Below are 23,196 nucleotides of genomic sequence, written 5' to 3' on the forward strand. Positions count from 1 at the left end.
CCTGGCAGGGGCGCCCCCACCCTTGGGGAAGGGGGGGACGTCAGCAGTGGGCGGGGGCGGGGGCGGGGGGATGGCTTGGACGGGGGCGGGCTCTTCGGGCCCCCATTGGCTACAAGCCCCCACTCTACCAGGGCTCCCCCACCTTACCCCACCACATCAGTCTGTCCTGCTTCCAGCTGCTGCAGCCGCGCCTTCGCTGCCTCAGCATTCAGCAACCCCCTGCTCAGGCTCAGCATGGCCACCCCAACCCAGAGCCCCACAAACGGTGAGCGTCGCCTGGGGAATGGGTGCTAGGAAGGAGGTGGGTGAATCTAGGATCTGAGAGCTTAAGGGACAGGATGTGGGAAGAATCCCATACTGGAAGGAAGACGAAGGGGAGATATCTGTCCCTGTCATGGGCAGAAGCCCAAGAACATATTCTTTGACACCCCTTGGGGTTTCTTGAGCACCCTCTCCCAGGTGATATCCTCCCTGTGCGGGACCTATGATTAGAGAGTGACAATCCCAAGAGAAAGGATGCGCGGACCGGTTGCTATGGCAACCGGGTGCCTGGTCCAGCACAGCGGTGGAAGAGATGAGGTTTAAGGATGGGAGCTGATGGTTCTGCAGTCAGAAGAGGTTCTGGAAGACTTCAGCAACCCAAGATGGGCCAGCAAAGGGAGGGATTCATTATCCCATGTTTGCCTAATATAGTGATGATATTTCTAAATTCCTTGACAGGCAGATGCTAAGAGACAGAGGGACGGTTGAAGGGAGAGAGAAGAGGATGGTGGTGTGACCAGAGATGGACTAAGAACCCCTGAAAGAGATAGAGACTAAGAGAAACAGGAGAGACAGAGGCACAAAACCCCCGGGTGCCAGGCTTTCAGAGATGCAGAGTTGGGAGGAGACAGACAGACAGACGACAGACAGAGGAAGGAAGAGGGGCTGAAGCAGAGGAACATAGACAAGTATGGAGGGAGGGGAACGGGTGGGGCTGCAGCACTGCGGTGAACCTGCATGGTGGGAATGGAATGTTGGGGACCCCCTTTCCCAGCCCACATGCACTTATGGTTTCATCGCGGAGACACACTTGTCTTCCCGCATCCAGCCGCACTGGGTTTACACTTCACACCCATTAACCCAGATCCGCGTTCATGTTCATGGGCTTAAACACTCTCTGACTCCCTCCGTGGTTTCCTGATCTCCCCCCTCTGTTGTGTGGTCCTCTGAGGAGGAGGAGGGTAGGATGCTAGAACGGGGCTGGGGGTGCTGTGGAGTCACTGAAGGTGGAGAGAATCCTAATTCCACTCTTACAGCACCTTTCCTCCTTTCCTCTTTCCCAGCAGGCGGGGGGGGGTGCGGGGGGGAGGTGCTGTGCGGAGCCCTAGCTGCAGAATCCCAGGCAGGGCGGGGTGAGGGGCTGCAGAGACTGGGAGCCACCCCAGAGAGAGGGGGCAGGGCTGAGCCAGCAGGTCTGGCGGGAGCCCAGGGCTTCTTTTTCGCAGAGGTGGTGGTTAGCAGGATCGATGGCAGCAGACGGGTAGAGGTGGGAGGGCAGATGCCTCGCCAATCCCCTTCTCCCTGTCACAGCCTGACAGGGGACCGCAGGACTTGGGAAACCCCGGGGGAGGGAAAGCTCGGGCGCATTCGTCTCAGGCAGCTTACGGAAACAAATTAATGAATTGTTGAGGAAGAGAACAGAGATGCGGTTCATGCCAGAGAACAGGAGGGAGAACAGAATGGGGCTGTGGGCATACCTGCGTCTAGGTCCCTATTTTGGGGAGCGAAAACACTCAGGTCGGCCAGAAGCCAGGTCTGCAGGCGCAGAGAGGGGAGGTAAGATTGCCCAGCTCCAGAACATCACACAGGACCCCACCCAGCCTGGAATACCAGGACCCCATCACCTCGAAAGATGCCCTGGTTTCCATAGCAACCACCTCCTTCCTGATCTCTGCCTGGCAAGTAGCCAAGAGTGGTGTACGTTGCTTTTCCTGTATCCTGGCTCCACCCTTTACCCAGCCACACCCTGAAGACTGGGACTCCTGTGGGCAGGGGGATCCTCCGAGGTTCTTTGGAGGAGCTCAGGAAGATGCTGGGACAGGCTGGGAATTACCTGGAGAAGGGATGTATGGGAAACCAATGCCTCCATCTTTGGTGCAAGTACCTGCAGCCTAGGAGACTCCTCACTCACTCACTCACTCATTCCAGAAAACTTCCTGCGAACCAGACTGAATGGCAGAGACCAATCTGCCCACCCTCTGGTGGCGACATAAGACACAGCACAGATGACTCTCAAACGCTAGGTCTGAGCCGAATGCGTCTGCATTTTGCCCTACTAAAGTATTCCTTTTACTGATGTTTACCTAAGACTTTTCCTCCAGAGGATCAACTTCTTTAAAAAAATATTACTGGGCTTTATTTTTTTATCACCACTACAAATGGAAAAAAAATAGTATTTTTTTTTTCTCTCTCTTGCTCTAAAGCGAGGCAAGAAGCAGGTGTAATCCATGCTTGTAATCCCAGCACTCTGGAGACAGAGGCAAGAGGAATGTGAATTTAAGACCAGCTTGGACTACATAGTAGGATCTTTTCCCAAAGAGCAAAACTAAATCACATTCCCCAAACAACAACTCACTTGGCAAATATTAAAGAGACATCAACACCAAACCAAGAGACCGTGGAAGACACACCATACAAACCGGAGCTAGTTATGATCTTGTGCCATAGCCCGCTATATCAGTCAGTTTAGGCTCCAGGTAGCATTGGTAACAAATAGTACCGAAAGTCTCAGTGGAGGCAGACCGCTGGTGTGACTGCTCACTATGAAGATGTAGGTGGAGGCAGGAGGCCTCCACACCCAAAGACAGCTAAACCACTCACGATCTTGAATGTTCATTGGTCAGATCCAAAGACACGGCCCCACCCATCCCCAGTAGAACCCAGAAGAGGGAGGGCAGCAAAGCCATTACCCAGCTCCTTCCCTTTCTTGTGGTACAAGCTGCAGAATCCTGCTGCAGAGCTGCAGGAAGGAGCCAACAGCTACAGGGTGGACATCTTTTAAGTTAGTCTTTAAAGACGTGGTACCACTATGTAGCCCCGACTGGCCTCACAGAGATCCACCTTCTTCTGCTTCCCTAGTACTGGGATTAAAGGCATGTGCTATTGTGACTGGCCGAGGTGGGCATATTATAGTGGAAGGATGTTCTGAGTTCCCCCTCTCCCTGGCAGGGTCTCACGATAGCCCAGGCTGTCCTTGATGTCTCTGTCTTATTTCCTTCTTCCAAGTGCTGGGGAATAGGTGTGGGCCACCCGCTCTTATGGCCTGCTGGAAGGGATTTAGAGCAAGGTGCAAGGTGAGAAAAGGTTACACGGGCACGTGTGCATACACACACACACACACACACACACACACACACTTTCTGAGGTTAGGGGGACCCACTAAGGGTCTTCTGTTTCATGTGATGAAGAAGACTCATTTACAGTATAGAGTTACCACAAGGTTGATCGCAACTCTCAAAGCTGCTGGTGTCTTAAGTGACAGGGAATATAAGTATTAGCACAGCTGCCCACAGTGCACTTGGTGGCAGCCTAAGTGGATAGGAAAACAGGTGGCAGCCTCATGACCTCAGGGGCCCTTGGGTGGCTGGGAAGGTTGAGGGAGTCTTCATGGAAAGCCAATGCGTCCGTCTGGTGGTCCTCTTGAGGGACTGGGCTCTGATAGGTCCACGGCCGATAGGGGTGTGTGTATGTGTGTGTGTGGTGTGCGTGTATGCATGTGTATGTGGTATGTTTGTGTGTGATGTGTGTGTGTGATGTATTGTATACATGCGTATGTGGTGTGTTTGTGTGTGTGTATGTGGTGTGTGTGTGGTATGGTTGTGTGTTTGTGGTAAATGTGTGGTGTATGTGGTGTGTGTGGTGTTTGTGTGTGGTATGCTGTGGTCTATGTGGTGTGTTTGTGTGTGTGTGGTGTGGTGTGGTGTGGTGTGGTGGTGTGGTGTGTGTGCTTGTGTATGTATGTGGTGTGTGTATGTGTTTGTGTGCATGTGTGTATATGTGGTTTGTATGTGCATGTGTGTGTGGTGTGTGTGTATGTGTGTGCTGTGGTGTGTGTGTGTGTGTGTGTGTGTGTATGGTGTGGTGTGTGTGTGTGTGTGTGTGTGTATGTGTAATTGTGTGTGTGTGTGTGTGTGTGTGTGTGGTGTGTGTGTATAGTGTGGTGTGTGTGTGTGGTGTGGTGTGTGTGTATTGTGTGGTGTGTGTGTATAGTGTGGTGTGTGTTTGTGTGTAGTGTGTGTGTATAGTGTGGTGTGTGTTTGTGTGTAGTGTGTGTGTATAGTGGTGTGTGTGTGTGTATGTGTGGTGTATGTGTGTGTGTGCATGCATGCATGCTCATGTGTGTCACAGAATGACTCCAAGGCACGTACCAGCTCTCTTAGGGGTCTAGGAGCAGGGCTGCCACACACAGCTGGGTGGGCTGTGCACTACACAAAGGCATGGTACTGACTGATGGAATTAATGGGTCTGATGAGCATCCTATGAGCTCTACCATGAGGCGGAACCGTCCAGCAGCAAGGAATGGCCTATGCCAAGTCCCATAAAGAAGCATTTGGTCCATCTTGCTCCTCAAAGATGTTCAGGAAGCCAGCACTGAAACATGTTTTTCCCTGTTCTCTTCCCCTGTCTTCTTCCCCACAGTTCCTGAAGAAACAGATCCTTTTTTCTATGGTGAGTGTTGCGTCTTGTGCCTGGGATAACCTGGGGCTGGAAGGGAGGGGTGCTTTCTACTGAGGCTACAGGCCACAGGCCACAGGCACCAGCCGGAGAGGGGTCTGCGGAGGGCAGCAGCAGGCTGGGGAATGCGGTTGGCCTCCTACCTTCTGCAGCCTCTGATGAAGGTTGTGAGCCTCATAAAGCCTGCTTTTCTTGGGTTCAGGGTGGAGATCAGCTGGGATTTAAGCACCAACCTAAGACTTGTTCTTTGGAGACCTGGGAGGGGCGAGCACATTCATTCTGTCATTGCCACATGGACTGCGACAGTCAGACTGGGCATCTGCCCGCCTCAGTAACAAACAGCGCCCAACACGTCCGTGGATTATGAGGAGGACTATGCACTCATGCACTGAAATAATCAGAGAGCAACCTGGGAAGAGTTGTAAAACAGCTCTGGGGTTCGCATGTCGACTTAGCCACTCCTTAGCTGGGTGGACTGGGGCAGTCAATTTTGCCTCTTTGGACCGTCCTGCAAATAAGACAAAGTAACGTTTCCCACCATTGAGGACTATGGAAAGAGCTCCAGTAACGATTTCTATCTGTCATTCCTAAGACACTGAAGCCCTGGGTCTGATGGACATGAGATCTAGCTCGAATCCTCTTCTTTCTGTCCCTCGACCCTGTCCATCTTTGCTTCTGCATAAGGTCCACCTCATAGGCCTTACTACCTCAGCGCCTTTGGGCTTAGCTGGTCTCTCTGCCAGGAACATGACCCCCCGCCCCCAGCTCTCTACACAGTGAGCTAAGACTTCTTTCCTTTCTGGCCTTAGATCAGATATTGATTGCTCATTGGGAGGCTGTCCCTGAGTCCCCCAGCAGGAGCAGCCACACCGCACCCTGCCATGACTTGGGGATTTGTGTGTGTGTGTGTGTGTGTGTGTGCAGTTTTCATTTTCGTTAGTGATTTTTGTTTGTTGATGGTTGCTTGATCATCTTGGAGCCAGCTGCTGAAGAGGCAGACGCAGGGTGCACACACCAGGTACCCCAAGTCTCCTCCCTGCAAGTACATGTAGTGCCTGTCTGTGCTGGGTGCAGGTCTTGCACCAGGCTCTGGAGACACCATGGGGAAGTTTCTAGACCAGACTTTTTGCTCCAGCAGCCTCATATCACACATGTATTGGAGACGAGAATAATTCCTCCCAGCATTCAGAAGCCTGAAGCAGGGAGATTGTGAGTTTGAGGTCAGTTTGCGCTGCGTATCTCAAAGCAATTCATTCTTTTCTTTTCTTTTTTTTCTTTTTTTTCGGAGCTGGGGACCGAACCCAGGGCCTTGCGCTTGCTAGGCAAGCGCTCTACCACTGAGCCAAATCCCCAACCCCTAAAGCAATTCATTCTTATGAAGGAAACAAGGGGATGGGTTAGAGAGAGCTGGGAGCGTGAGACTTTCAATTGGGACATGAATATCAGCTAAGCCCACGGGCTGGTGAGGAAGTCCTGTACACGGAACATTCGGGTAGAGAAAGCGGCTGCTGCAAAGGTCCTAAGACAGGACGGTTGGCACGCTCTAGGAATAGGGAGGCTTATATGGCTAAGCAGAGGACTGTGGGAAGAGAGGGTACCTGAAGTCCGAGTAGGATCAGGAACAGGTCATCCACTGAAGGACTCTCATTCATTATATCAGTGCTAGACGGACTGTGTTCAAGTAGTAATCAATGTCTCCATCGAATATTGACTCCATTGACTCCAGGACTAATTGGAGAAGCAACGTGGGGAGAGCCATAAAATGACTCTGAGATTTGAATCCTGATTTACGTTGGTTTCTGCTTAGAATACTGTAGGGGCCATAGAGAGGCCTCAGGAGGCGCCTGCTCTGACTGGAAGGAACAGGGTTCTTGTGGCTGTGGGAGGGAGACGGAGGCGGGGCAGCAGGACCATGGAGAGGTCCGCTGGGATAGTCCAGGCCTTGATCAGGGAGGGCAGGACCAGATAAGGATCTGGGAAGAGGCAAGAGTAGAGGTTAGTGTCTAGGTGAGAATCCAGAGGGTAGCGTGAAGAAGGGGAGTGTGGGGTAAGAGGCGCAGAGGTCTGGCCCAGGCAGAGTCTGGATTCTTTTTTTTTTTTTTCTCGGAGCTGGGGACCAAACCCAGGGCCTTGCGCTTGCTAGGCAAGCGGCTCTACCACTGAGCTAAATCCCCAACCCCTCGGGTTTGGATTCTTAAGTCTGCGATGGAGTTGGGGGCTCAGAGGACAGCTCTCTTGTTCTGCTGGCCTGAGGCTCAGGCTTGGCTGGGGCTGCCCTGCCCGGAGGTCCCCTGTCTCCCTTAGACTATGCCACCGTGCAGACTGTGGGGATGACCCTGGCCACTATCATGTTCGTGCTGGGCATCATCATCGTCATCAGTAAGTGCCCTCCTCACTGGCGGGGTCCTCCCTGCAAGTGCCCCCACCTTAGAGGGTCTCCCGCCCACCCCACCCTATCCCCACTTGCAAAAGTCTCCATCTTTCAAGGGTTTCCTGCTGGTCCCATCCTTACCCTCAAAGGTCCTCTGCCTGCCCTGCTCTGTCCCTTCCTGCCCCACCCGCATCGCATCGCTCCCTGCTGTCTCTCTCCTAACAGGCAAGAAGGTGAAATGCAGGAAGGCGGACTCCAGGTCTGAGAGGTGGGGCAGCCCGGGGTCCTGGGATGGAGACCCCTAACATAGGGCTCGGGGAGCCTACCCTGAACCCTGTTAAGCTTCCTCCTCTCTCTCCCTCTACAGCCCAACATGCAAATCCTGTAAGTCGGAACTGCCCTCCTCAGGTGAGCTTGGTTCTGAGAGACACTTAGAAGTAGCAGGATCCTTAGAGGGCTACCTGGGGGGGGGGGCTGGAAACTGGGGGTCGGATTCTAGGTCCCTTGGAGGCTGGGGCCACAGAGGGAGGGGTTCCAGCAGTATCTCAAGGAGGCCCCAGAGAAATGCAAGTCTCAGAAAGCTTGGTGGGGTGTAGCTGGGGAAGTCTGAGAGGCTGGGAGACGCCAGCACCTGGGAAACCCACACAGACTTCCTTCACCTCTGCCTTCCAGAGGGCCCACAAGGAAAGGGCAGGGCAGGGGAGAGAAGGGAGAGGAAGGGAAGAGAGGGCGGGCCGCTGAATAAAGGCATCCAGGAGAAGCATGGAGTACAGATTTAAAATGGGGGTGAGGTGAGCAAGGAATGGTGGTGCATACCTCTAATTCCGGCACTGGAGGCTTCCAGTGAGGTGGGAAGCAAGAAAGGGTGGATCTCTGTGAGTCCCAGGCCAGCCAAGGCTACATGGTGACACCCTGTCCTAAAGTGGGCAGGGGGTGTTAGTGGGGATGTTTAATGCTCGAGGCCCTGGGTTCAGTCCCCAGAGATGCCCAAACTGGGCACGGTGCCTGTCCGTAGTCTCAGCACACTGGAGTGGTAGAAACAGGAGAATCAGGAGTTTGAGGTCATTCCTAGCTATAGAGAGTGTTTAAGAGAAGCCTCACACAAGACTCAAGAACAACAAGAAGAAAAAAGATTCTGGCTGGAAGGAAGTAAGGGAGAAGGAAGCGGTGTAGAGGAGAGGAGAGAAGGGAGGGTTGGGGCACAGGGACAGGAAGATGTTAAGACAGGGGTTAAGGGGGTGGGAAGGATGAAAGTCATAAAGTCGTGAGGAGTGCCCATGGGAGAATTTTTTTTTTTTAATTTTAGAGTTGTTTCCTCCTGAAGGACTTTGGAGGAATAAAAACCCTCTTCCTTTTACAGTGTCTTACTGTAGTCCTGTCTGCACAAGAACTCACTGTGTAGCCCAGGCCAACCTTATACTCACAGTCATCCTCCTGCCTCAGCCTCCCAAGTGCTGGGGTGACAGGTGTGAGCCGTTGGGGTGGCTTCCCATTAAAATCTTATGACAGCCAGGTAGTGGCTGTGCACATCTTTAATCTTAGTAGGAGGCAGAAGCAGGTGGATGTCTGAGTTCGAGGCCAACCGGGTCTACAGAGTGAGTTCCATGACAGCCAGGGCTACACAGAGAAACCCTGTCTGGGGGGTGGGTATCTTATGACAAAGGGTGGTGCTTAAAGAACTAAATTGAAATGGGGGAGGTTGCATGAGAAATTATATCGTGTTTCGTATATTCTAAAAGAGATTTAAGATCATCAAGGGTATCTCTTTGTGGTGCTGGAGCAGGGTGGGTGCAGGTGTTTGGTCCAGCCTTGGCTGAGGCAGGAGAACAAAGGCAGCCTGTTCTGGAAGGGAAGTAGAGGCCTGGAGGAAGGACACTTGCTAGATGTCTAAGTTGTCCAGGGCATATGCAGAAAAGGAGCTTGGGGGTATAGCATGAGGTGGGGTCTCTTCCAAGGAGACTTTAAGCCTCCCAAAACACTCAGGTCGGCCTTGGGTGTCCACCACAGCTGGATTCCCTTCCTCCATTGCTTGAGATGGGGCAGAGAGCAGCCATGAAGATTTCCCTTCGGTGACCAGATATCAGGGGTGGGGAAGACAGGAGAACTCCCCAAGGCTTGCCAGAGGACAAGCATCCTTGGACTCTGATTCTTTCCTTCCTTAGGTCAGTAACACGGCTTCCCTTCTGTTCTCAGCCCCTGGAGGTGGCGGTGTGTAGGATCCTCTGCAGATTTCCACTGCTGTCCCTGGCCAGAGCGCAGGAGCCTGAGGACCCAGAGAAGGCGGTGGGGACCCAGCCTGGCGCCAGGGAGCGCTCCCCCAATGAGCCGCCACACCCATACCAAGGCCGGAGCCAATGCACCCTGCTCACTCTCCCTCCCCAGGCCGTGGCAACGACGACGATCCCCAAAGAGCCTATTTGTACCCCAGACCCAGAGACTCAGGCCTCCAGCTCCTGGGATTCAGGAGTCTGTCCCCAGTGCCCTGGGATCCTCGTGTCCCTCCCTCCTGCATCTCCTGGTCTCCTTCTGCAGGACCTTCCCCGCTGTCCCCTCAGGGTCCACATCTTGAGCTTAATAAATGTGCAATCGGTTTCCCCCCCGTTCTGTCTGTGTGTTGTCGTCTGTGGGCACCAGAGGACTGGGTGGGAGGCTGAGGCGGCTGTCCTGTCCCCTCCTCCTCCTCCCCCAGGGCCTCCTCCTCTCACCACATCCTTCCTTCCACACCTCCCCAAGGGGTCGTCCTTTCTCTGCACCCTTGTCCCCATCTGCGTCCCTCAGACCCTTAGGTGGAGGCCACCGCCCTCAGTCCCCCACGTCCTCCCCTTCCCCAGCTCCCACCCCTGCCTGTGGGGCCTGGAAACGCGAGAGGAAATGACTGAGCCGCTCTGGTCCCCGCCTGCCTGCGTCCTCGCCCCTGGCCACACCCTCCGCCCTGAGGCAGCTCCCACGCGGTACTCTGACACTTCAGTCTGGAGACCTTGGGCTCGGACGTAAGTCCCTCCTTTGCTCTATTGCTTAGGGCCACGCATGCAGGTGGGAAGCAGCTTGGGAGGAGGAGAGGGTTCTCTCGATACCTTTGTACCTCGCATTCACTCTGTTTCCTCTGTGGGCACCCTTTCTACCTCAGTCTCCCCAGAGCGCCTCCATTGCGGGCAGACCAGTCCCTCTACGATCCTCCTAGCGCGGGTGCTGGGCGCGGTGGTGCCTGCAGGGCTGCCGGACACCAGCTCACTTTTTCCTTTGAGAGCAGCCCGGTGTTAGTCACCCTTCCTGTTCCCTCCTGGCCCCGCTACTCTGGGCTCCAGCCCTCGAGGGAGCAGACGCTGCGGGCCACTGGCTTCCTCTACTCAGGAACCACGGGTCAGGAGGCTCAACTCCAGCTTCAGGAGCTGGGGGTGGCTTCTTTGCCTCAGGGGTGTCAGGAAGCCAGGGTCGCCTGATGCTTCTGGTTTTCTTTGGGGATCAACTTGTAGAAGAAGGGGATGGTGGTTTGGGGCTAAAAAAAACATCTCTCCCCAAAGGCAGATACCAGAGGGTCCTTGAAGCCAGGCCTGCTCTGAGGAGGCTGCAAGGGGAGGGGGTGCCGAGGGGCTATACCTCACCTTTGCCTCCACTTGCCCAACAGATGTCACCGCCCAGTCAGCTGTGTCTCCTCACCATTGTCGCCCTGATTCTGCCTAGTGAAGGTAAGACACCTCATCGGCTCCTCCCCACCCCAAACCCTGCTCTAGCCCTAGGAGGCAGCTAAGTGGGTGTTTGCAAAGCTCAAATGCCGTGTACCATTTCCTCACTCTCCCCCAACCGAGTGAACGGGCACCAGGAAGTGGGGTTGGCGAGGCAGGCTCCGGGTTGCACTGTCTTTGGACACTTTAGACCTCGGGTGGCTGTTTCCAGAGGGTCTGGCTGGAGCCTGTCCTGCTGAGCATCCTCCCTTTCACCTCTGAGAAGAACTTGCTGAGTTTGACTTGGCTGAGAGATTGGTGTCAGTTTTCTACTCGGCCGCCAGGAAACCCCAGGCTCTCAGCAAAGCAGAACTGATGGGTTTTCTGAGAATACAGCCAGGCAAAGGGGTCGAAGCTGGGGCTCGGAGACCCTCACTCTGGTCTGGAAAGTACTTCTAAAAGTGCCTAGGTGGTTGGGCAGTTAGTTCCGTACCTTGTCTGTTGTTCAGTGAGCACACACGGGGGCGGGGGCGACACAGGAAGAGGAAGGAGCTGCTGCCTGCGTAGATGGTGATGAGCCCAATGAATCTGACAGACAGTGAAAGACTGGTTGGGGTGGAATCAATAAGAAGAGGTGGGACCAGGTAAAAATTGTGGCTTTCCCTAGAGTGAGGTACAGCTGCCCTGGGCTCTGAGCCTGCAGGGTCTGCCCTGGCGTGGGTATTCACAGGTGACTTCTGGCTGCAAAGGATGCTGGGTGCCCCCGTGGGAGGAGACAGGGTGTAGCCCATGAAGCATGAGGAGCAAGCCCCTTCCCTCCCTAGCTGTCTGCCTACAGGGCAGGGAGCTGCGCTCAGTTATTAGCCTCTGCTTTTCAGACGAGGCAAAGAAGGCGCAGGAAAGGGGTGTCAGTGGCCCAGGTCACGGAGTGAGGAAGAAGAGGTCGGCAACAGAATGTGCTCCATGGCCCTGGCTGGCCCCTAGCACCTGCACTCTCAGTGAGCCTATCCCACAAGAGTGTGCAAAGGTCCTGCGGCTGTATAAAGACTTAAATCACTCTCAGGACTGTGGAGTGACCCAGTCAAAGCCGATCTCCCTGGGACTTCAGAGTGTCAGGCACGGTAGGACAGAAGACATGAGAAGCAGGTGAGAGACTCACTCCTTCCTGACCACTCAGCCTTGTTTTCTCCAGGGCAGACACCAGAAAAACCCAGATCCAGTTTTACAGCGCACCAGAGTTCTGTGACTACTCATGTCCCAGGTAAGAAAGGTGATCGGTGAAATTCTTACTATGGGCAACACCACACCATGCTTGAACCAATGAGGGAAATTTATATTTGTGTAACTGGGGGGAAAAAAACACCTTAGGGATGGACGCTCAGTAATGGCTTGGTCTAGGTGCTTAAAAAATGCTACTACGAGGTTTCTGGTTGTGCTGGGTGGGGTTCATCCCCAGTCAGCTTCTCATTGCCCATAATCTAGAGCTCAATATTTCTCCATCATCCCTTTCGACATTTGATTTCAGGGGAGGAGGATTCTCCAACCAGGAACCACCCACTGAGTGCTGGGATAACAGGCACCCCTCCCTGCCTGACCCAGGAGTTCTGATTAGAGCAGGTGATAGTGGTTTGTGGTCAGAGAAGTTTGGGAAACTGAGTCAAACACCTTTTTCCAGGAGAGACATCTGAGTCTTGCTGATGGGTGTGGAGGCAGGGAAGGTCCAGGCGTCCTGCTTGAGTACTTATCAAGGAGCCTGAATTCCTCTCTCTCGGCCTCAAAAGGGAGTAGAGGGCAGTGGGGAAAAGACTTGCCTCACAACTATGAGGACCCCGATTCAATCCCCAGAACTTTTATAAAAGGCCCGGCATAATGGCATGTGGTTGTAAGCCCCAAGGTGGGGAGATAAGCAGGCAGATAGATCCCCAGGGCCTGTCTGCTTAACTTACACGTGGTGAATCTCAAGGGAACGAGAGAGCCTGTCTCAAAGAAGGGAAGGCAAGTGGCTCTTCAGGAAAGACACAGGAGTGTGCCTCTGCCCACCTTGCGCACATACAAGCATTAAAGAAAAAAAAAACAAACTAGAGTTGCTATGGAAACCCTCCAGTCTTCACCCGCGATTCTCTGCTGCTCCCTTCTCACTTCTCTCTCTGACCCTGTTTTTACCCCAGTTCCAGATCAAACCAGCCCAGGAGTCCAGACCACCCCTCCCATCTGGACCAGTGAAGCTGGCGGTGAGAGGAAGGGGAAGGGGGAGGCAGAGCCCACACTTGCATCCTTACCTCTGACTTCTGCTGTTTCCTTACTCACCCCAGCACACCATGGCTGTAGACCCTTGCCAGCCGCACTCTATTACTTACTAATTTTGTCCAGACATTACTGCTTTGTAGCCCAGGGTAGCGTTGAACTCAGGGCAGTCCTCTTGCCTCAGCCTCTGGAGTGTTGGCATTTACAGAATGTGTAGCCTGTGTCTATCTAGCGCCCAATCCCATTGACTTAAAAGCAAAGTATCTTTTTAATTGACCCATTTTTAAAAGTCGAGCACTAACTGTTTATAGACACTTCCGGTGCCTGCTCAGCCACAGTGTCCGCTCAGGTCTGTATCTCTTTTTTTTTTTTTTTTTTTTTTTTTTTTTTCGAGCTGGGGACCCGAACCCAGGGCCTTGCACTTGCTAGGCAAGCGCTCTACCACTGAGCTAAATCCCCAACCCCTCTGTATCTCTTTAGATGTTTTTGTTTTTTGTTATAATTTCTTTAGTTAAATGTTTAGTGATGTTGAAGGCATGGCACAGTGGTAGAGCCCCTGTCTAGAATCCTCCAGTGAGGGGCTGGGGGCGTGGCTCAGTGGAGAGCCCCTGTCTAGAATCCTCCAGTGAGGGGCTGGGGGCGTGGCTCAGTGGTAGAGCCCCTGCCTAGAATCCTCCAGTGAGGGGCTGGGGGCGGGGCTCAGTGGTAGAGCCCCTGCCTAGAATCCTCCAGTGAGGGGCTGGGGGCTCAGTGGTACCAGGACTATCATGTACACAATTCTGAGTTCAATCCCAAATAACAAATGAAAGTTGTTCTATGCCAGCAGAGTTCTATATGTCAGGCTCGGGCAAGAGGATTAAAATCTTAAGGTCAGTCTGCAGAGACTCAGTTTTCGTTTGTTTAGTTTTCAAAGAAATGTCCTGGTAATGGGCACACATTTCATTCTCCTGCAGTGTTCAAAAAGAGTCCCCACTCTATCCCAACAAAGTGTCCCAAAGTGACACCTGCTATTTCAGCCTGGAATACCACCATGTGGAGGGAGCCTGCCAGGCAGTTTGGGGAACTGAGCACATCACTCCCCGTCAGTTCTTACCCTCCCCTCCTTTTCTTTGACCAAAGTAGAAGCCACAGGAAGCCAGACAACAGCCAAAACCAAGACCCAGCAACTGACTGAAATGGCCACTGAGAATCCAGTGACAGATCCAGAGCCACTTACAAGCAGCGAGAAAGGTAGAGAGCCCCGGGCGGGCAGCATTCGTTTTTGTTTAATTTCCTCTGTTTTGGGAGTGCTTTTCTTAAAGCAGGCTCCTGGGGAATTGCTAATAAACTCTGTGTGTGTGTGTGTGTGTGTGTGTGTGTGTGTGTGTGTGTGCGCGCGCGTGTGTATGTGTGTGTGTTCGCATGCGCGCGCGCATGTGTGCGAGCATGTGTGAAGATGTTTGGAGGATTCTGGGTTAAAGTCAATGATACTTCAAGAACGACCTTAGGTCCTTAATGAAGCTACTTCATAGCAAGCAACTCCACGTTGGAACATTCTAGTGTGCCTTGTCCCGGTGCAATAGATGAGCCGACTGACTGTCCTTTTCTCCATTGCTGGGTTGGCACTGAGAAATGGAGTTGTGAGTTTCCTTTGTGTCTTTTTTCTGTCACAACAGGAGCTTTTCAGTTGTAAAATAAACCTTTAAAAAAAGATGTATTGGCTCAAGTCTGTAAAGCCTGAAGGTAGGGTATCAGGCATAGCTGGACCGAGGAAACTAAGCATAGCCAGTATGTCTAAATTGCTTGCTGTGCCTCTCTTGTCTTCGTCCATTTTATTCCTTGGTAGCAAAGTGCCCCATACTCAAGCACACAACCCTTTTCCCATAACCCCTGCCCCAAGCCTGGGCTTGACTCTCATTGGCCTGGTGGAGATCACATGTCTTTGTCTGATCCAATGGAAGCCTGAAAGCAGGCTGTTCTGATTGGTCAATGAAGCCTCGTTCCTCACTGGAAAAGTCCATACAGCCCAGAACCAGGAAGGAAGTAGTTTCTCCGAGACTAGTAGGTTTTTGGTGGCAGCACGTTTTGGAAAGAGTTCAGTTGAGACTAAGGTCGCAGATGACCCCTTGACCTTTGTGTGATGTCAGAGATCAGGAGTGAGACCGTGAGGCCGGCGTGGGGTACATGGCAGACCTTGCCTCCAGCATTTTTAATTAAATTAAAATTAAAAAGAGAATGCCCTGTAGTATTTTGGTCCGAACGTAGAAGTGATGCTCAGAATATTTTAAATAAGTATCTCCAGGCTGCAGGGAATCAAGTCTATGAAATCCCGGCTTCTGCCCTTGGGTTTTGAGTGGAGGTTCAGAGGAGGAGCCGGTGCGCTGAGCAGATGATACAGCGTGGGGAGCGCAGGCAGGTGCTTGTTGCCAGAGTATGGGTGGGAGATGCGTGTGCACCGCACCCCAGATGTAACCCTGTTATTACATCCATATCCCTGTGTCTGCCTCTGAGACTCCTCCTGCCTTCCACTGTCTTCTGACCATTTTTTCTGCCTATCACCTGAAGGTACCCCGGCACTCTCCAGGATCAAATCTCCCAGCCCAACCAAAGGCTGCATGCCTCCATCCTACATTGAGAATCCACTGGGTTAGTACCTCTTTGCCTTGTGGGAAAATTGGCAGGGCTCATGCCATGGAGGTGGCTGTGCCGGAACACTGTGCTGTGAGACTGGGTGGCAGCACACGCCTAAATGCCACCAGAACTAGCCAGGTCACCAGGTGGCATGGTTAGGAGGTTGCTTTCTGAGCTCTGAATTTTCGAAATTGGAATTAAGGGTAGGCTCACTGGACGGCTCTTCTGGCCACTATAGATTCATTTACACAACTTAAGATCAATTGTGGACCAACAGGGGCTCCATTTGGTCATCCCGATTCTTTCGCTCTGATATCCCCCACTTCCTGCCCATTCAACCCTCACCGATGACTTAGAAGCCATGTGTCCATGTCGTCTGTATAGTCATGCCTGTGCCAGGCGGCTATGAACAAGACAGACATATCTTTGCTATTGGTGGGCGTGGTGGTATTATTACATCCCTGTAATCCTTGCACCCGGGAAACAGAAGGAAGATGGCTGCAAGCTTGAGGCTAGCCTGGACTACGTATAGCAAGTTCCACGACAGCCTGGGCTACATAGTGGGACGCTCTGAAACTGACACTGTAGTGGAGGAAGACAGCAGATAATAATTGGAATACTTAGATATCAGGTGATTTTTAATGTATTCTCGAGAAAAACCCAGAAAAGTTAGGGATTAGAGAACGCAGGTACACAGAATCAAAGAAGGCTTATGGGTGAAGGAGGTGCCAGGAGCTTCTCCTTCCGGGAGAGGGAGCCGCAGTACTGAGGCTCTGAGGTGAGAGGCTGTCTAGTTGGACTCAGGAGCAGGGAGAGGAGTGGGTGCTGGAAGTGAGGCAGATGGAGGAGAGAAGGTATAGAGAGGACTTCCATTTCTGTTCTAGGGCCTGAGGAGATGGAGGCCCAGGTGTCCCCAGTCACTAGCACAGCAGTTCACTTACTCACTCCACAAATGTCCGCCAAGCTCTGACTTACATCTATCTTCCCCCTCTAGATCCCAATGAGAACAGTCCCTTCTACTACGGTAAGTTATCCTTCCTCTCCCTCCCCTCTCACCCCACCCTCCGCTAGAGATAAGTGGGGAGGAAAGACAAAGGCACCCCCCTCCCCGGCCTGATACCTCCATTTCTTTCTCCACAGACGATACCACCCTCCGGAAACGGGGGCTGCTGGTGGCGGCAGTGCTGTTCATTACGGGAATTATCATCCTCACTAGTGAGAGTGTGGCATGGGCAGAAAGGGCAGGATGGTGGGGGTGGGGGCGGGGGCGGGAGCGGGGGTGGGGGTGGGCTGGGCTGCATGGTGGCTGGAGGATCAGGGACTTGAAACCCCCTGGGCAAGGCTGTACAAACTCAGCAGCCCTGCAGGCCACCCCAGGGGTGACTCAGCTGAGCCTGCCAGTTGTGTCCAGCTGGGCGGTTCTCCTGGTTGCAGCAGGGCTGAGTCAGCAGGGGGCGCTGTTCCCAGGGTGCATGCCTGGCCCCCGTTGTGCTTTTCTTCCTGGGCTCAGTCCCATGGTAGTACCCGGATGCGAGAGGCAGAGACACACAGAATGAAGCTATGCAGGCTTGGATGACTGCTAACATATCCACTAATCCCACTCCCTTACAAGCCAAGGGCCAGCTTCATTTGTGAGATGCGAAAACAAGACCTCGTTCACCCTTTTGAGACAGGGTCTCACTGTGCTGCTCAGGCTGGCCTCAAACTCACAATCCTCCTGCCTCAGCCTCCTGAGGTTTTAGGCGGGTGTCTCACTGATCAACAGTTTGGGGGTTTATTTTGTTTTGAGACAGAGGCTCATGTTGGCCAAAGATAACCTTGAATATCTGTGTGTGTGTGTGTGTGTGTGTATGTGTGTATGTGTGTATGTGTGTATGTGTGTATGTGTGTGTGTATGTGTGTGTATGTGTATGTGTGTGTATGTGTGTGCATGTGTGTGCATGTGTGAGTGCAGATGCCATGGCAGACAGAAGAGAGCGTTGGATACCCCAGAGTTGGGCGCTTCAGGTGATGTGAGTCTCCCAACATGGAGGGTGGGACTTGGACATTACTAACCACTGAGCTACAATCTTAACCTTGAACTTCTGATCCCCCTGCCTCTACCTCCCAGGTAGGGAGGTTATAGGCATAGCCAGTTAATGCAGCACTGGGAACCAAACCCATCACTTAGCGCATGCCAGCCAAGCGCTCTATCAACCAAGCCACACCCCTCCGCCCCGACTCACGAGAGCTAGGCCAGTTGCTGTTCTCATTGCGATCAAATACCCAACTGGGATCAACTTAGAGAAGTGTTAACAGCTTAGGAAGGGATCCACGGGCGTGGGAGGTATCGGTGGGCAAAGTGCTTTCTTGAGGACCTGAGTTCAGTCGCCCAGCCTGGGTATCTGGGTGATACCCACCTATGCTGAAGAGAGAGAGAGAGAGAGAGCCAGCCACCCCAGCTGCAGCGGTGTGCGCCAGGTTCAGCAAAGGACTCTGTGGTCAAAGAAAATACGGCGCAGCCCAACCGAGGAAAACACTCCATGTCCACCTCTGGTGGGGGAGGTTGTGGGGCCAAAGAGGTCACATGACAAGACAGGAAGTGAGAGCAGGGAGGAGACTGGCTGTTCTTCCTATGGCAACACACCCTCGCGAGGACTAACTGGTGGGCGAGCAGAGCTCTAACCTCCTGGGTGCCCCTAGACTCTGCCTCTCACAGCTGCCAACCCTCTCAGTCCCAACCCTGAGGACTGAGGACCCAGCTTCAAAGACGAGGGACACACCCAAGCACACGCACTAACAGACAGGGAGAGCAGAAGAGGAGGCCAGAGAAGCAGGTAGCTGCCGTCTTCCCATGGCCCCGTGGCTTTTTAACTCTACGCCATACCCGACTGACTCTGATCCAGGTCCCAGCCTCTTGTGTCCATGTCCGTTCTTCACCACAGGAGCCTTTGCACAGGCTGTTCTGCCCCCACTGCCCCCTGCAATTATTCATCTCAGGGTGTGTGTGTGTGTGTGTGTGTGCATGTGCGTGTGTGTGTCTGCACGCGCACATGCAGAGATCAAAGGATAACACTCATGAGTTAGTCTTCTCCCTTTTTTATTTTTTATTTTTATTTTTATTTTTTTTTTCGGCGCTGGGGACCGAACCCAGGGCCTTGCGCTTGCTAGGCAAGCGCTCTACCACTGAGCCAAATCCCCAACCCCCTTCTCCCTTTTTTAAAACAAAGATTTATTCACTTACTTTATGCATATGGGTGTTTTGTCTGTCAGTATGTCTGCACACCAGACGAGGGCATTGGATTCCATGGACCTGCAGTTATGCACAGTTATGAGCCTCCACGTGGGTGCTGGGAATTGAAACCAAGGCCTCTCAAAGAGCAACCACTGAGCGGTCTCCTTAGCCCTTGCTTTCCTCTTTCTGCCACATAGTTTCCAGGATTAGAACTCAGGATGTCTGACTCAGCAGCAACATCTTTACCTGCTGAGCAGTCTTGCCAGCCCCCTTCCCTGGGAGCTTCCTGAGGCCCAGATTGACCCCCCATCCCCCAGCTGGTTCCCAGTAATTACGTGATAATCAGTACGGTTTCCAACTCATGGGCCAACAGTTTCTCTCTCTTCCAGGTGGGAAGTGTAGACAGTTCTCTCAGTTATGCCTGAATCGCCACAGGTGAGTGGGGGCCAGCACCCTGATGGGCACCCCAACTGGAGCCATACCACACCAGTTCACCACCCCTGCCTCCCTCCCTCTGCTCCAAGAGCCAACAGAGTGGTCAACGTAAATGGATCCTCAAAGGAAGAGGCCACCGGAGGGAGCCAGGCCTAAGGCTAAAATGGTCTTCCCACCCTGAGGAGAGAGGTCTCCCCAGGCACTGCTGTGACCCTGCCTATCCTGTTCAGATAAATCCACATGGTCTCTCTTCCATGGCCTCTGTCTTCTGTGAATTCGTGGCACAGGAATGGGAGGAAGAGGCAGGGCTGGGCTTGGAGCCCTAGGGAGTAGGTAAGGGTGTTACATACTCAGACAACAAGGACAGTAAGGTCAGGGAGAAGGGGAGGCCTGGTGTATTCATGGACGGGGGACGTGGTCAGGATCTATCGTGGTGAGAGACAGAACCTCTGTCCAGGAGCCTGGGTTATAACCAGCATACCCTGGTATCAGTCAGGGCATGGGTAAGCATGATGTGGGGACCCCTGTGTACAGTTACCCCCTTATCTTCACACTGCCAGTCACTCTGCCCCTCTGGATGCATGCACAGGTGTGAATATGCAGCCCGCACCCTCGAGCTGCCTCCTGCAAAAGCCCACAAGTATGGCTTCAGGAGGACTTCTTGCTTAGAGCTTGTCCACCAGGGAGGCTGTGGGGCTCTGGTATGGGCCATGAGCAGAGAGAGCCTGGGAGAGTCCAATGGAGGAGGGGTGGGCTCTGGCAAACAATTCCTGGAGTTCCATGGACTCCTCCTTATTGGGAGAGCCCAGGTAAGTGCAGCCACGAGGCTCTTTCAGGCTTGGGGTGTTGTGGGGAGGGATAAGCGTCTTCTCCAAGATTATGGTCAGGGTCACAGCACAGTCAAGAGACCAGGTCCCAGGCAGGCGGTTTGCATAACGCAGCTGCAAGAACTTCAGGTCAGGGTGAGCTGGGGATTATGAAATCATGTCATCAGGGTATGAACCATGAGGAATTACGGAGAAAATAAGTCAAAGAAGAGAAGACCTTGGACAGGGTGTGCAACCGAGCTGCGTGCCTGCCCAGTACAAACAGAAGTTTGAACCGGGGCATGCCTGGAATGTCACCACTTGTAAGATGGAGGCGGGGGGATCAGAACTTCAATGTCCTGGGCTTCATATCTCAAGCTGAAGTCTAGCCTGGGCTACAGGACTTCCTGTCTTAAAAATAACCTATCTGGTATAAACAAACGTTTTTTTCACATCTCAGGAAAAAAATCAAGCCAAATATCAGTCAGCAACAAAGGTCTCTCTCTCTCTCTCTCTCTCTCTCTCTCTCTCTCTCTCTCTCTCTCTATTTCACACATACACACACACATCAAATCATCTGAAAATGTCACTATTTAAGGAAGACCTGTCTCTGTAGCCCAGGCTGGCCTCAAACTTTTGTCATTCCTCCTGTTTCCACCCCCTGAGGGCTGGTATTACAGACATGCGCTTACCACACTCAGTTTCATATGGTGCATGGGGCTGAACCCAGGGTCTCTCACGTGCTTGTCAAGCTCTTTACCAACTGAGCCCTGTGCACTACTGTCTTTTGTTAGTTCTGAGACAGACACATTTCTTTGCCCAGGCTGGTCTCACACTCAATGTCCTCTGTCTCAGTTCCTCAGCTGTTGGGATTGTAAGTGTGGACTGACCATGTCTTGCTGATTTAAATACATTTTGTCTAAAAAAATTGCTATGCAATGATAATGAGATGAAGTTTATTCCCAACTATGGGTCTCTTTATTTTATTTTATTATTTTAGTTTTGAGACTATGAGTCACCTTTAAGGACATTGCACAGCCCTAGGGGAGGAGCTTACAGACTGCACAGGGAGAAAACAGCCCACAGAGTACGAGAAGCCAGTCCTGGTTTTGCCCCCGGCCGAGCAATCGAGCAATCGGGCCAGAATGCAGATGTTCTAGGATGTTCGTAGGATGCTCTTTCCCAAGCATCAGCCACCATAGCCCCTCCTCCGACTTGTGCCCCATTCTCACACCACCTGCACCACAAGCTACTTTCATGTGAGGACCAATTCCTCCTTTTACTTTCTTCTATCTTTACTTTTCAGTTTATTTTTTTTTAAGATTTTATTATTTATATGTGAGTTCGTTGTCATTCTCTTCAGACACACCAGAAGAGGGCATCAGATCCCATTACAGATGGTTGTGAACCACCATATGGTTGCTGGGATTTGAACTCAGGACCTCTGGAAGAGCAGCCAGTGCTCTTAACCACTGAGCCATCTCTCCAGCCCCCTTTAGTTTATTTTTTTATCTATTTATATTTTTATATCCCAATCGCTGCTTCCCCTCCCGGTCTCCCCCCTCACAGAGTCCCATCATCCCCACTCCCCTTCTCCTCTGAGAGGGTGGGGTCCCCATGGGTAACCCCTCGCTGGGGTGCATCAAGTCTCTGCAGTCCTAGGCACATCCTCTCCCACAAGGTAGCCCTGTTGGAGAACAGATTCCACAGACAGGTAATAGCTTTAGGGACAGCCCCACTCCAGGTGTTGGGGAACCCACACAGAGACTGAACTGTACATCTGCTGCTACACATGTGCCAGGGGCCTCAGTCCAGCCCGTTGTATGCTCTTCAGTTGGTGACTCACCAACTCCTCCTTTTAACTTAATAAATTTATTCTAAAAGCCAGTCCTGTGGGAAGTTGATACTGTTCGATATAAATAGAAGATAGCCATTAAGATAACTGCAGTAAAACTGTACGAGAACAAAGTGTTGTATCGCCTTCTCTCTGAGTATCAAATTGCTGACCAACTTCTGGGACAGAAACCACTCTTCTCTGTTGGGTGGGGACTGTCTTAGTTGGGGTTTTACTGCTGTGAACAGACACCATGACTAAGGCAAGTCTTATAAAGAACAACATTTAATTGGGGCTGGCTTACAGGCTCAGCGGTTCAGTCCATTATCATCAAGGTGGGACGCATGGCAGCATCCAGGCAGGCATGGTGCAGGAGGAGCTGAGAGTTCCACATCTTCATCTGAAGGCTGCTAGTGGAAGACTGACTTTCAGACACCTAGGAAGTGGGTCTGTTAGCCACACCCACAGCGACACACCTACTCCAATAAGTCACACCTGCTCCAATAGGTCACACCTACTCCAATAGGTCACACCTACTCCAATAGGTCACACCTGCACCAATAGGTCACACCTACTCCAATAGGTCACGCCTGCACCAATAGGTTACGCCTACTCCAATAGGTCACACCTGCACCAATAGGTCACACCTGCTCCAGTAGGTCACACCTGCTCCAACAGGGCCACTCCTCCTAAGAGCTCCACTCCCTGGGCAGAACATATACAAACCATCACAGGGACCATCAGATATCAGGGACGTGATTGTCACCCTGACACCCAAAGGAACAGTAGAATTAGGGAGGATCAAGAACACCCACATCTCTGGTACCACTTGCAAGGTTAAAGGTGCCTGTGGCTTGTGGAAAAGTCATGTGTGTTGAAAGTTTAGTCTCAGCTATTGATGCTGCTGAGAGGTAATTGGACCGCGAGGGTGTCAATTTCATCAATGGAGTAGGCCCATTGGTGTAGCCAGGACTGGGTGGGGCTGTTAGGTCTGAGAAAGTAGACTTCCGGGGGTGTGGCTTAGATCCTTCCCGTGACTCAGTTTCCTGGCTGCATTGATGGGAGAGCAGTGTTGTTTGAGCCACGTTTGTCATGGTGTTCTGCCTTGCCGCAGACCCGTAGCAAGGTGAATGACCTCTCTGAAATCGTGAATCAGAATCAATCTTTCTCCTGTAAGTTGTTACCCCCGGGTAGCTTGTCACAGTAACAGAACGCTGACATCCTTGAGTCTGACCACTCAGGAATCGCAGAACGCACTGGGTACGGTGAGGCTCATGGGTGCCGAGTTTTTATGTAATTATTTT

At 52.5% G+C, this 23,196-nt stretch overlaps 2 protein-coding genes across 3 annotated transcripts; both read left to right on the plus strand.

Moving 5' to 3' along the window:
* Positions 1-85: 85 nt before the first annotated feature.
* On the plus strand, positions 86-9,685 carry Fxyd7 (FXYD domain containing ion transport regulator 7). 2 transcript variants are annotated; one of them, XM_032893900.1, is made up of 6 exons: positions 86-265; positions 4,681-4,710; positions 7,021-7,095; positions 7,313-7,346; positions 7,455-7,495; positions 9,281-9,685. In XM_032893900.1, the coding sequence occupies exons 1-6, from the start codon at positions 235-237 to the stop codon at positions 9,301-9,303; spliced, it is 234 nt and encodes a 77-aa protein (XP_032749791.1). In that variant the 5' UTR covers positions 86-234; the 3' UTR covers positions 9,304-9,685. The 2 variants fall into 2 exon arrangements, with proteins under 2 accessions (XP_032749791.1, XP_032749790.1); XM_032893899.1 differs by having other exon boundaries at positions 92-265; positions 7,313-7,355.
* A 98-nt stretch (positions 9,686-9,783) lies between these two features.
* Positions 9,784-19,505, plus strand: Fxyd5 (FXYD domain containing ion transport regulator 5). Its single transcript, XM_032893901.1, has 9 exons — positions 9,784-10,077; positions 10,713-10,773; positions 11,942-12,010; positions 12,918-12,980; positions 14,116-14,223; positions 15,538-15,618; positions 16,598-16,627; positions 16,744-16,818; positions 19,207-19,505. The coding sequence occupies exons 2-9, from the start codon at positions 10,713-10,715 to the stop codon at positions 19,254-19,256; spliced, it is 537 nt and encodes a 178-aa protein (XP_032749792.1). The 5' UTR covers positions 9,784-10,077; the 3' UTR covers positions 19,257-19,505.
* The last annotated feature ends 3,691 nt before the right edge of the window (positions 19,506-23,196 follow it).

This window comes from Rattus rattus, chromosome 2 (assembly GCF_011064425.1).
Source record: "Rattus rattus isolate New Zealand chromosome 2, Rrattus_CSIRO_v1, whole genome shotgun sequence".
Taxonomy (NCBI): Eukaryota; Metazoa; Chordata; class Mammalia; order Rodentia; family Muridae; genus Rattus; species Rattus rattus.

Coding starts and splice junctions, on each gene's coding strand:
- Fxyd5 (XM_032893901.1), top strand. CDS start 10,713: ATGTCACCGCCCAGTCAGCTGTGTCTCCTCACCATTGTCGCCCTGATT. Junction 10,774..11,941: donor CCTGATTCTGCCTAGTGAAG/GTAAGACACCTC, acceptor TGTTTTCTCCAG/GGCAGACACCAGAAAAACCC. Junction 16,819..19,206: donor GGGAATTATCATCCTCACTA/GTGAGAGTGTGG, acceptor TCTCTCTTCCAG/GTGGGAAGTGTAGACAGTTC.
- Fxyd7 (XM_032893899.1), top strand. CDS start 235: ATGGCCACCCCAACCCAGAGCCCCACAAACG. Junction 266..4,680: donor AACCCAGAGCCCCACAAACG/GTGAGCGTCGCC, acceptor TCTTCCCCACAG/TTCCTGAAGAAACAGATCCT. Junction 7,496..9,280: donor GTCGGAACTGCCCTCCTCAG/GTGAGCTTGGTT, acceptor TTCTGTTCTCAG/CCCCTGGAGGTGGCGGTGTG.